The sequence below is a fragment of the Pleurodeles waltl genome, chromosome 6, assembly GCF_031143425.1.
Source record: "Pleurodeles waltl isolate 20211129_DDA chromosome 6, aPleWal1.hap1.20221129, whole genome shotgun sequence".
Classification (NCBI taxonomy): domain Eukaryota; kingdom Metazoa; phylum Chordata; class Amphibia; order Caudata; family Salamandridae; genus Pleurodeles; species Pleurodeles waltl.
Window position 1 is genome coordinate 125,634,159 of NC_090445.1, and position 12,819 is coordinate 125,646,977.

The following is a 12,819-nucleotide window of genomic DNA, read 5'->3' on the forward strand; positions in this document are numbered from 1 at the left end:
ATCACATGGGAGAAAATGCACAAGGCTGAGAACAATACAGGGAAGTTTACAGAGAGGAAGCACGCGAGGGAGGGAACAACACAGAGAGCGGGGGAAGTACATTAGGGGGCAGACATACAGAGCGGGGGAAATGGTTTTCAGGGTAGAAGCACATGGCGGAGACAGCAACAATGTGGGGCGGAAGGTTTGTAGGAGGGAAAACACAAGGGACAGAGCTAACATGGAGAAATGGAGTATTTTGCAGGATAGAGGTGCACACAGGAGAGAGCAACGCAGAATGCTGGTTTTACACACCCAGAAAACTTGCTCTGTCTGGTAGGAAAGGCTTAAAAAGATTGCTCAAATTTTATTGCTGGTGATGAGCAATCGCGTAGAGGTATTAATTGGTTTATGTCTGGTTTGTCAGAACACTGACAAGGGTCTTACACTCAACTTACACCTACTGAGTTTTCACAGAACTCGTTGAATGTGTTCTCCCATTCTTGAGAGCGGCCCATTGTAGGACTAAGTAGCTTGCTGAAGTTCTGGCAGGTTGTGATACCTTGACTGTGTACTGATCACTCTGTTTTTCAGTATCCTAGTCCATGATATAAATGCATCAATCCCCAATCTGTGTGTGAACATGCGCTTAGCCTTCCTCCACTTCTGGATTGTGAGACAAAGACGGGTAGCATGGTGTTGTATCGTTGGTTCTAAACTTAGTAAACTATATGATCCTGTGCCCAAAGACCAGGTGCAAATGTTCCTTAAAACTAATCTTCTTTCTTGCTTCTATTTTCTGACATCTGTTTCTCATCTATGGTGGGAGAGTCTGGAAATTAACCCACACATTTTATGTGCCTCCTTCCAAGATTTGTTTTCCACCGCAGAATGGATACAGTGGCTTGAAAAGGCAACGAAGGAGAAAGTGCTTCAGAAGAAGAAAACCCTTCTTATTCTCATAAAAATGCTGACTTTTAGTTGATGCTCTCAATGTTGTGCACAATAAAATTCGAATTGGTATGTTTTTGCTCAAAATAATTTCCAAATAAGACCATTACATTTTTACACAGGTGGAGATAATCCAACATTTGTGTATTTAAAAAAAGATGGCATGATGTAGGAATATTTTGTAAATTATGCTGAGACCCTATTGAGTGGGGTTCGGCTATTCTAATAAAAAAAACATTCAAAATTATCAATATCTATCAACTTTTAGGGTGACAGAAGAGAAGAATGGGTGGATGACCTCCTGCATGCAAATACTGATGGCGGGGGGTCACAAAGCTCCGTCTACAGAAAATTGTTGTAGGGCGCTCCGGAGTAGTTCATGTCCTTCAGTTAGTCCTGGAAACCTCCATCATAATGACAATGCAGGGTATAATAACTTGGTAGGAGACAAAATAAATGGATGTGGAGCAAGTGTCAGCTGCAGCCAAAAGAGGGACGCCCAAGGTAAAGAAATAGTATAGATACTCCTCCAAGGAGCCCACCTAGGGCCAGTCTCACCAAACTTTTCATGGCATGGTCAAGCAACGTGGACACCTGTTTCGCTTAAGTTCCTGGAGGAAGAGACACTCTCCTCCCTTAGATGAGGCCCACAGGTGTGGAAATCTTTTGTACAAATGCTTGGATTCTCAGCATAAGGATAGCATCATTTCGTTTGTCAATTTAATGTGGTAGAAAGCATCAGCCTTTGACAAGCCATGCTTGTTGGGGTTGGACACTATCCACTCTGCATTGCATAGGCAAACCTCGCAGTGGCAGGTGTCTGTGATGAAGAAAAATATTTTTTAAAGCAGAACTGTGTTTTGGGATCCTAGAAGATTAAGGCAACTGCAGTTTTTATTTCAACTATCCCGATAGAAAGAAAGTTAGTGCCACACATGCGAAGCTTTTTTTTGGTTGCAAATGGCTCTATTTGCAGAATCGGAATCAGAGCTTCTCCAAGCGAGAGCCTCCTTGGAAACTCCAGCATGCAGAACTGCTGATATTCTGCATTCTCAGCAGTTCTCCAAATAAGGCTCTCTGCACTGCAGAAAGAGATCTTGCACCACCTCCCGCTGGAGACGCCATTCATGATCAACTTGCATCTTCGGCTGAGTTTGTCCCTCTAATGTTCAGACAGCCCGCCAGGTATTGTTTATTGCAGTACCACATGATGGTGGAGTTGTCAGTGAACACCTGCTCTAGCTTTCTCTTGATGGAGTAGGAATGCTTTCAATGTCAAATGGATCGCACAAAACACCAACAGGCTGATGTGGATTCCGAATTCCACCAGAGACCTCCGATAGCCACCTCTCGCACGTGGTGGCCCCATCCCAGGAGTGATGTATCTGTCACTACCATCAGATCTGGTTGTTGAAGGGAGAGGAACCTGCTACTGACCCAATCGTGGTCTGTTAGCTGCTACTGCAGATCTTTTGCAGTGCCCTTGAAGATCTGGATCATGTCGGAGGGATTCCTCCAATGCTGCGCTGCTGGAACTTCAGGTCCCACTGAAGAGCCTGCATGTGCAAATGGGCATGTGTCACTAGCAGGATGCACAAGGCCAGCGTCAACCTGTCACAAGTGGGTGGCATAGGTGGAGTGGTTGTCACAAAGGTGAGGGAGTAGCCCCTTTGGACAATCTGCAGAACCCAGCGGTCAGATGTTATCGATTTCCAGTGGTACAGGCGATGGCGTATGCTGCCTCCCACTGGATGCCCAGGATGGTCAGAAAAACTAAAGAAGCTTGGAGGCTGCAGCTGCTGGGGAGATGGTGGACTGGCTTGACCTCTGGCTACCTGACCCACAAGATCTGCGCATACCGCGTCCTTGGTCATGCAGGGCCTAGGAACCTTGCATAGCCACGAGAGGAGCGAAAGGTGGGCTCGGGGTGGCGAGAGGTCATGAAAAGACCCAAGGACCTGGTCATTGCTCTGCTGCCCTAGAAGCACTTTAGTGCTTAGTCCGCTTTGTTCCTTAAGAGATGGGAGCCATCAAAGGGCATGTCCATGAGCGAGGCCTGGACAGCGGTAGGGAATGTGCTAGGATTTACTTTGGAAGTGGAGGCTTAGAACACCAAGCTCTCAAGGGTGGGTTGCTGGGTGAGAAAGTTGGGGTACCCTGGAGCAGGGCGATGGCAGCGGGCAATTGTCCTAGTCACAGGAGCCCATGTCCAGGGCTTGGTCCAGGCCACGAGTAGGATGTCTGTGAGGGCTTCATTAAATGGGAGAAGTGGTTCGGAAGGGGTGACTCTTGGCTGAAGCATCTCCGTCAAGACGCTCATCTTGACAGCCCTAGAGCGCAGCCAAAGGTCCAGGACATTGGCTGCCCTCTTCACTACCACAGCAAACCAAGTTCCTTCCTCCGTAGCCATGGTAGGAAGAGAGACCAAGCCAGTATTTGTGGGGGTGCCCAGTCCACTGGCATCTGCCAAATCCTCATACGAGATGTCCTCGATGACATTTAGGGACTGGTATAAGGGTCCTGTGGCCCCTCCCAGTCATCCCCAATAGGGCACAGGTTTCAGCCTGGATGGAATACCTCCAGTTGGCACCAAAGTCGGACAATGCCTATCCGGCTCCATGTCAGAGCAGATGAGTATCAGGGCAGTGGTGCAGGGGACGTCGGCAGTGAGGCAGGCACCGGGGGAAGCTCGACATTTCTCGACTGGCACCGGTCCGAAGTAGTCCATGGATCCAAGGGGCCCAACTAGCGCCGGTGGCAAATGTGCCGGCAGAAGACCATTAGGGGCACCTCCTGAACCAGCGGAGGCCAAAAGCACTCCAGGGGGACGGGACACACAAATATGAGGCACTTGACCTCATAAAGCTCACGGAGTTGGGCGGGGGTTGGCCCGGCTCATGGAAACTTGTGGAGGTGCGGAGACGGCCAAGGCGCAGGCTCAACCGTGGAGGCAGCGATCAAGTGTCAACACTTCCTCATCTTGCTGGATTACTTTGACAGACGGGCCGAAGTCAAAGACCTCCGATTTCTTGATCTTTTTGCACTTGTTGGACTCACTGGAATGCCTGGATGACTTGTGCTTGGAATGGCTCTGTGACCGATCATGGGAGCTTCCTCTCAGCCAGGATCGGGACCATTGCTGTGCCGCACATCAAGCACCACAATTGATGTTGGTCTTGGTGTTGTGGTCGCGCTTGTGACACCAGAGGCAGATGAGGTATGGGTCAGGCGCTAACATTTGCTGGGGACATGCTCCACAAGGCTTAAAACTAACCTTCCCTACGGACATCCCTGCCACACCAGGAGACAATGTCTCAAAAATCATCGACAAAAGGGTTGAAAAAAGGTCAGTCAAAAAGTGACTGTGGGTAGCTCTTCTCCGGGTCTGCGCTGACTGGCGCAGAAAGAAAAGAACTGATGTCAGTGCACTGGAGTGGCACCTATATAGGCACTGCGTACGTCAGTTCAAGCATGGATGATGCTCCCTACTGGCACGCAGGGGTACTGCTCACAAAAGAATTCTGGATCCACTCTGACGCCTGAAGATAATTTTAAGGAAAGGAATCTGTGAACAGAAGTCTCTATAAGATGACTATGAATGCTAGGCTCACCCAATTCAGATCTTCTGCATGCGATACCATTAAGCATGGCTCTTGGATGTAAGTGGCTAACGGCTTTCTTGGGTTATGGCTGCTGGATGTGGCTACCTCTGTCCAGTGCTTAAACAGTGTAGAGGCCTAGAAGTTCTTAATATCCTGCCTCTGGTACTTCTGAATACCACAACTTTCAATTTCTGGTTCCACCTCAGGCATCTTCTATCACCCTACACTTCCCGAGTCTTTATCTCACTCTTCCAATCTTTTTTTCTCCATCTTACTTCACTTTCTTTCTGTTTCCACATCTTCCGCTTTCTCAATTTTCTGCATTTCTCTTTCAAGTATTTGTTGTCAAACTTTGATGATTAAAAATGTGTTGTATTCCCCAAAAATGAGTGCTAATGCCAAACATCTGCAACCATCAACACTGCTGATTTCCCTTCAATGAGGTGACTACATGTGCACAAGTTCCTTGTGGGTCTTACCTCCTTGACATGAATGCCAATCACTCTCTGGTTAGGATCCTAGCACATAAGTAAAATACTTCATAATGAGAAGGCTCTTGGGGAAAGACCATTAAACCTCCCTCGTGTTCACTTAAAGACACAGATTTTACTTATATTATGTTCAAGGGTAAAGGAACCAGTTCCTCTTGTAGCTTCAGTAGTTACAGAGCAGCAGCTACGTTAGGTCAAAATATTGATGGCAGATACATCACCTTATGGTAGGCTCCTGGGCCATGCAAAACAGCTTCCATTAGGTTGACCACTCTGGCGGGAGGACGTCAGCCTCTCCTGAGTTAGGCTTAGTGTTGTAGTTAGCAGTCTCTGTTAGGTTGGCCTTTGTGGATTGGCATTTATGCTTCCTTGGCCAGAGTACTGAGATAGGTAGCGGCACCCTATCTATTTTAAATAAGTCTTGGGGAACAAAACTAAACTCCAGCTGTATCTGCATATCAGACTCTATGGGACTGAAACATAAGCCATACATAGTACAGAAGCTTGGTTTATATCACAAGCCTACTAGAGGATGGCAATACAGATCCAGGGATCCTTCTTAGGTTAGGCTCTGGGGAATGGCGACCAGTTCTTTTGGGAGTAGGTGCTGCAGTGCCTCAGGAAAAGGGGACCAGTCATGGCAGTACCTGTGGTCATGGATACCAATCTCATACAAACAGCAGACTGACTTGGGCCAAGGACACTAGCCTATATAGGACAGGCTTCTATTTAGGTACCAACTCAACTTTGATCAGTGTCAATATGCTTTGTCACCATTTGAGCTTTGATATAATTGTTAGTTAAAAAAAAAAGGCTATTAGATTCAGAATTGCAGAAGAGTGCCCAGCATGTGGACCCATAGTCACACGTTGCAAAAAAGGTACCGGTTTGTTAAATAGTACTTCAGCATGAGTATCCTACTCACTATCACAAGCCTAGATTAAATTACCTCGGGGGGAAAAACTCAAAGCATCATCCTTTACTCACTGAATGCACTGCTACAGTTTAATTCAGTAACTTTTTTGTCAACTATGTTACAAAGACCTACGTTCACAAATCAAGTTGCTTCACTTGTGAGTAGGAGAAATATGCCTAGTCTGTTATAGACTGGCGATTTCCATTCTCTGAATGGCTGCTCATCAGGGATTTATATAGAGAGACTGGAGTACCTAGCAGTACCCAATGAACTACTTTGAGAAGAGCACTATTTAACAACAAAAAAAAAAAGAAGGATTAAGGAGTGTGTCTGCACCTCCTTAAAATCAGAACAAGCATTAAAATGTAAGCAGTAATACTTGCAGAACATGCACAATGATCCAAGGAACACTCTCACGTGATAGCTGCTCATGCAGTCACAGCACTTTAAAAATTCCACATCGACGTTGCCTACTTAAACAAAATTTGTTCTTGGATTCCTGTTCACTAAGCAACAATGACCCATTTCAAAATCTTTAATGTTCAATAAAATATCCAGGTAGTGGGACATTGCACACTTTACATCATAAGTATGCAGAAATCGTTCAGCTGCAGAACGGATGGGAAATAAAAACAGACAGTTATAAGGATTAACCGGTTTGGTGCGTCGGACGACCGGGAGCCGTCCGACACTACAGTGATCATGTGCGTGGGACAGCCCCCGGCCATCTGCGCACATGGCACTTGAAATTCCTCTGGTGCAGGAACCAGAGGGATTACTTTTAGAAAGAAACAGCATCAGGAGATAGGAGACAGCTTCCCATCTCCTGAGTCTGTTTCTTTTGTTTCAAAGAAATGATGATCAGCATGCGCCGTGCTGATGTCATTCTACTGAAACTGAAATGTGCCGATAGCCTCATGAGCACCAAGTCAGTGAAAGTGAAATGAGCCAATCTCAGCCTCCTGAGCACCGAGGCAGATGGGAGAGGTATCATTTGAAAGAGGAGACTCTTCCCTTTCCCAGTGGAACCTCTCCTTAGGGGATCCCTGCTTGGGGGTCATTGCAGGAGGGCGATCCCCAAGAAGGGATCCACCCACTAGGCACTAAGGGGGGGGGGGGGGGGGGGTACGGGGGAAATCGGCCCCTTGTGCAATGGCTTTTGCTCTCCTCGTTTTTTTGGGCATTGTCAATCTTTCTGAACCTGGCTGGCCACAATCATTGGCAGGGTTATGGATTCCACCTCCCCCCTCAACCCACTCCCCAAACTGTAAATCACACATTTTCCCTACATTTCTGTGATGGAAACTTCTGTAATCTGCAGGAATCCACAAAATTCCTACCACCCAGCATTGCCCCATCTGCCCTGTTGGACCCGCTTTGGTTCCTCCTCAATTTCTACACGTTTTTGGCCCTTCCCTGTCGCAGGCACATCATTTTTATCAGGAGACCGAAGGGTATGCTGGGTGGTAGGGAATTTGTGGCTCCCCTCGGATTCCAGAACTTTCCATCACAGAAATGTGAGGAGAATGTGTTTTTTAATGAAAGTTTGAGGTTTGCAAGGGGTTCTGTGTAGAAAATTGTGGTAAGAGCCACACACCTCACCCCATCCTGGATTCCCCTAGGTGTCTACTTTTATAAAATGTACAGGTTTGCTAAGATTCCCTAGGTGCTGGCTGAGCTAGAGCCACTAACACAGAAAGTAACAGTTGAAAAAAAAAAAATGAAATTAAGTTGAAAAAAACCCAGCCATTTCTGTCTCTGTTTTCACCTTAACTTTTTCGAGCTATGGTAGATTTTCGAAAGCAGTATATACCGTTATGTCCGCTGGACCCTTCTGGTTGCGGGGATATATTGGGCTTGTAGGTTCACTAAGAACTCAAGGTACCCAGAACCAGTAAATGACCTGCATCTTGCAATTTGTTTTTATGGTAAACTGGGTATACAGCAATTCATTTTGTAAAATATAATGAGTGAAAAATAGGTATCAAGGATACCTATGCGTTTCCGAAATGGGCATGAGATATGGAGTTTAGAAGCAGTGGTTATTTTCACATCTCTGAATTTGTGGGTACGCATACTAGCCTGTGAATTATAGGGCATTTCTTAAATTGATTTCTTTCTTACACACTGCGTTACATTTGGAATGCGCAAATGTAGAGAAAGACAATTGGTAGTAACATTGGTTCTGCTATTCTGTGCTCCCCCAAGTATCCCAATAAAAATGGTACCCCACTTGTGTGAGTAGGGAAAGCTATATTACATAAGATGACACAAAAGAGAATACTCAAAAAATTGTAAAGTGAATAACAAAAACAAATCTTTTCAAAATTAAATTCATAACATGTGATAATGGAGGGGTCTCTGGCCTTGTCCTTACTAAAATGTTTTGTACATCAACAAAACACACAGGGAAATCTTAAAGGCTAAACTTCAGAAATCATTACCCCAAAATATTCAAGCTACAAAAACCCGTACACAGGTCCCAGCATGGACAATTATTGATGTGGCACACAGATTCCTTTACATCACTCCTGGGATCAAAGAAGTATCTTACTGCTGACCCCCTCTTTTGCCTTGCTCTTTGGACTCATTGTTGAAAAGAGCATAAAGTCTTCAGTCATGTACACCTGTGGGGTGTTGTGTGGTCATTAATATGTCTTCGTCTTCCTAATGAGCCCCGCTACCATACCCCCATTGCTCCACTCTTAAAATGCTGGCCTGTACTACTCTCTCCGGGGATACACTACAGGCAGAAACAAAGAACTAAGAGGCAGCCTGATTGATCCAACCTCCAACACATTGTTTTAAACTGCGACTCGTCAGGAGCCCCTTCATAACAAGGTTTATGTATATGCGGGCTATGCTGAAATGGTGCTTTACAGCCTTAAGAGCTGGCTTTAAGGGACCACAAGCAGAATCTTCCAAAGTGGCTTTCTCAGTTCACCGATACAAGGGCACATTCACCTTAAGGAAATGAAAGTGGATGGCAGTGGATGATGGATCAGAATATTTATTTAGATTGTTTCTGTCCCAATGGGAAAGGATGATATTTTTCTCCTTTTAAAACCTGTAACTGGATGAGAAGCCATGTGCAAAGGATTGCTAACTGCTTTAATCTAGATTTGCTACCTCCTTTTATGTTTTTAAAGGGAGAACAGGTTACCCCTATATATTTTCAGAGACAGACATTCAGAAACAATGGAGACCATTGTCAAAGAATAATGCCCACTGAAAAAACATGGACACTCAATCTGCACATGAGGAGATTATAAGCAATATGTACAGGTAAGAAGGAATGCTTTGATTATTTGAAAACTTTTACCCCTGTACCATTGACAGACACATTGTAAACAATCTGAGCAGACAGGTGGAAGTACATTAAACTAAAGTGCTGATCGCTCATTGTGAATGTCAGGATCCTTCATGCATATTTCATATATGAATGTTGAGTAAGCATTTTGAAGGACCAGGGAGCACAGGGGAGCACAGGGGAGCACAAGTACTTGGTAGAAAAGCTTAGTGTTTCATTTAAGGTGCTACCTTAAGTATTAGACTGAGGCACACAATCGGAGAAGAAGCAGTTGAGCCCTCCTGGTTCTTTTCTGCAACAGAAATTCATGGAGTAGTACTACAACTTCCACTATCCACTTTCTAGGCAATTTTCTTGATTTACGAAAATATCTCTGCAGCCTTGTGCTCACTTGTACGTTATTTAGGGGTTGGCAATGGAAATAGTCAAGAGGTTTGTGATGAGTCCTACAATGGCTCTGCTATATGTGTGCTGGCATGAACTGCTGCCACTCCTTATGGTATAGCTGCCTTGCTGGTTGTGGCAAAAATGAGGGCCCAAATACAGAGCTCCTGAAGCTTCCTGATTAAAGACCGCTCTAACACTAGTGCAAAGCTAATGTTTGCTCTAATGCAAACTGCTTTGACTGATTTCAACCACCAATCTCCTCATCAGTCTATGCCGAAAAGAGAGACAAGCATAACTGTGAAACAGTCTGCTGAACTTTCAGATGCATACCAATTCAGACTTTGCAGATGCCCTCACTAGTGATGTGCTGCAATTCCCTTGCTGACCAGATCATGCATGTCTCCTCTACTGCAATTCTAGCGGTATGCTGTACCATTCTCTACAACAAGAAGTGCAATTAGCCTTTGTTGGTTGAGAGGCTTATTCTCCCACTCAGAAGAACCAACTGAACATCTATGGCCCGATCACAAACTTTGGTCTGGGGACTCTTTTCAAAGCTCAAAATATGGCTATGAGAACACACTACCACAACCCTCCACTAAGCTGTTCTCCAGGTTACCAAATAAGTCCTAACCACAAATTAAACCACCAAGAACATGGCGGTGCAGTAAAAAGAGATCTAAGAAACTACCAGCTTCCCAGAGCCCGAAGGCAAAGAACATGAAACCATATTAACCAGGTGCTTATCTTCTTCTACAGTCTCTTGAACATTCCTGTTCATCTACACTCATCCCTCTTGATAGTTGGCTTACAGGAAGACTTTGACTCCACTGCACTCAACCAAACCAATCTATGCATCCTGAGTTATTTCAACATCCAGACTGGTAAATCTGTGGTATCCTATCCTAGACTGTAACAAGTTTCCTCACTTCTTCTGAATACATTCAGGTGGCAATCCTTGCCCACCCAGGACTACCGTCCCTTTAACTTGAAGTTAACACCATATTATCAGCTTCTATCCCAGTCACCTAATCAACTATCTGGAAAACACCAATAGTTTAGGAGATCCATGTAAGCCCTAGGAAAACCTCCACTCAGGCTGTGCAACTATTACTTTCAGATTACCTGCAAATCAACAGCTGACACCCGAGCAGCAATATCTGGCAAACTTACTTTGTCAACATTCTGATACCACTCAAAAACTCCACTCTCCCAGCAAACCAATACAAGGTAGGTGCACTAACAAACTAAAGGCGGTAAATCTGAAAATAGCACCCTTGACTGACTTTGAAAGAAACAATATAATTAAAACGTAAACTCATCCTCAAACTAGTGCATATTACACACAGCCACCATAAAAAGGTACTGATTTATTGCCAATACAACCTGCCCAACCAAAGAACTGTTCAAAATCACGGATACCGGTATCCAGAATACACTATACAGTTCCAACACTTAAGACTAACCAACTTCCTCCTAACCAGGTATCTCAAATTTCACTGCTCTTACTTCTCTTTTCAAGACGTCCCACTGAAGCTCACTGCAGACTGCATTCTTTCAGCCTACTCTTCACAGACAATCTGACAGTCCTCAACAAAGTCCACTCTAAGGAGGTTATTTTGCCCTCAACCCATCTTCCAGGACATCGACTTCTCTAATTCAGCAGCATGCCCACTCACATTCAACATCAACAACTTCACTGCTGGCCAATCCCCCAGCAACCTGAAGGCCTCCCGCGTCAAACCCATTCTAACAAAATCAAGGCCTCGATTCTTCAGAACAGTAAAACATCAGCTCAATCACTAATAGTCTCTTCTTAAATAAAATTAATGAAAGAAAAGCCTTCACACACCTCTCTCCATCTTTCAACAAAAAACAAAAAAAAAAAAAAAACCACTTGCAAACAACAAATTATGAATTTGCCCTGCCACAGCACAGAACATCCACGGTTAGGTGGGATCCAAGAGACAAGCCCTCTTTAGAAAAGGCTACTGGATGTGGACAATCCTCTCCTTAAGGTCATGCCCATGGGTCAAGGCACCAAACTCACTCTCTTTGTTAGGAGCCTGTATGTGTCTATCAATCTCCCTTGGGTGAAGCTTGCATATTTATCTGTTTACTTCAGATTAGGCTCTTGATGTAAATACTAGTCTCCCATAATGGAGGGGGCTCTACAGATTGGGCACCAGCCCCTATCATATCAGAATCCCTGGTTGAAGTGATCTCACTGTTTGGCATAAGTGGAGAATACTATTGTACACCCCGATCTCCCTGCGCCAGGCTTGGTCTCACCTCTTCCTTCTTCTTCTTTGGCTTACTCTCCTCGCCGATCTCGCTGTCAGAATCCGCCTTGCGTTTGCTGCCTTCCAATTTCTCTGCTTCTGTGGTGTTTTTCCTTGGATCAGGCTCCTGAGGGCGGAGACATCACCCTCCCTTAGGTTAGGTTATTCAGGTATGGACAGTGGCCTCCCTCACATTTGGGTCTGAGAAAGGTACTCCAGCCTCCTGTTGGCCAGGCCATTGGAGCATGGAAACCAACCACCCTTGGATATCGTACAGGGGCAACTTCCTGTAAGGTATAAACATTAGCCTCCCTTAAGTTACACTTTCAAGAACAGGGTCACCATCCCACCTTAGGTTACAATTCTAGGACCAGAATATTTGCCTGCCTTTGGGTAAATTGGACTTGTAGGACTGGGAAAAAAATAGGATGTTTCAGATTTGTGAAGCTAAGGACAGGAGTATTCCTTACATTAGGTTTCTACAAGCAGGAGCTGCTGGCTTCGTAAGTCTGTTTTGGTTTCCAAGAATCTTGAACCCTTAGTTGGATATTTTGGCTTTGGGTCAGTATTGCATAAAGGCACCTGCCCCCTTCTAGGCTTGTAGGATACAGACAATACCCTCTGTAAGGTTATACTTTCAGAAATAGGATTATCAGCCACCCAGGTGGGAGGTTTCTAGTGCAAGGAACAGTCTTTGGGTATGGATTTCAGCAAGAGAACATCAACTCCCCCTTTGGTTCGCTTTCTCTTGAGAGGGACATATTCTCTTCTAGATTAGGACTCTAGATAGTGATATCTCCCTTAGGGACAGCTACTAGGTACATAGTATCTAAGTTAATAGTTGGTTCTGAAGGACAATGATATATGAAGGCTGGTCTCCTAAATGATTGATAACAGTAAC

At 45.0% G+C, this 12,819-nt stretch overlaps 1 protein-coding gene across 3 annotated transcripts in view; it reads right to left on the reverse strand.

The window, feature by feature from the left end:
* CBX1 (chromobox 1) overlaps positions 1-12,819 on the reverse strand; it is a 79,689-nt gene that overhangs the window by 37,893 nt on the left and 28,977 nt on the right. Inside the window, exon 4 of one of the 3 annotated variants that reach the window (XM_069237532.1) lies at positions 11,929-12,042. The exons of 1 other annotated variant lie outside the window; for it this stretch is intronic. In XM_069237532.1, coding sequence (XP_069093633.1) covers positions 11,929-12,042 — 114 coding nt within the window. Of the gene's footprint in view, positions 1-11,928; positions 12,046-12,819 lie in introns of all 3 variants that reach the window. One more of the 3 variants, XM_069237531.1, reaches the window with a different exon arrangement.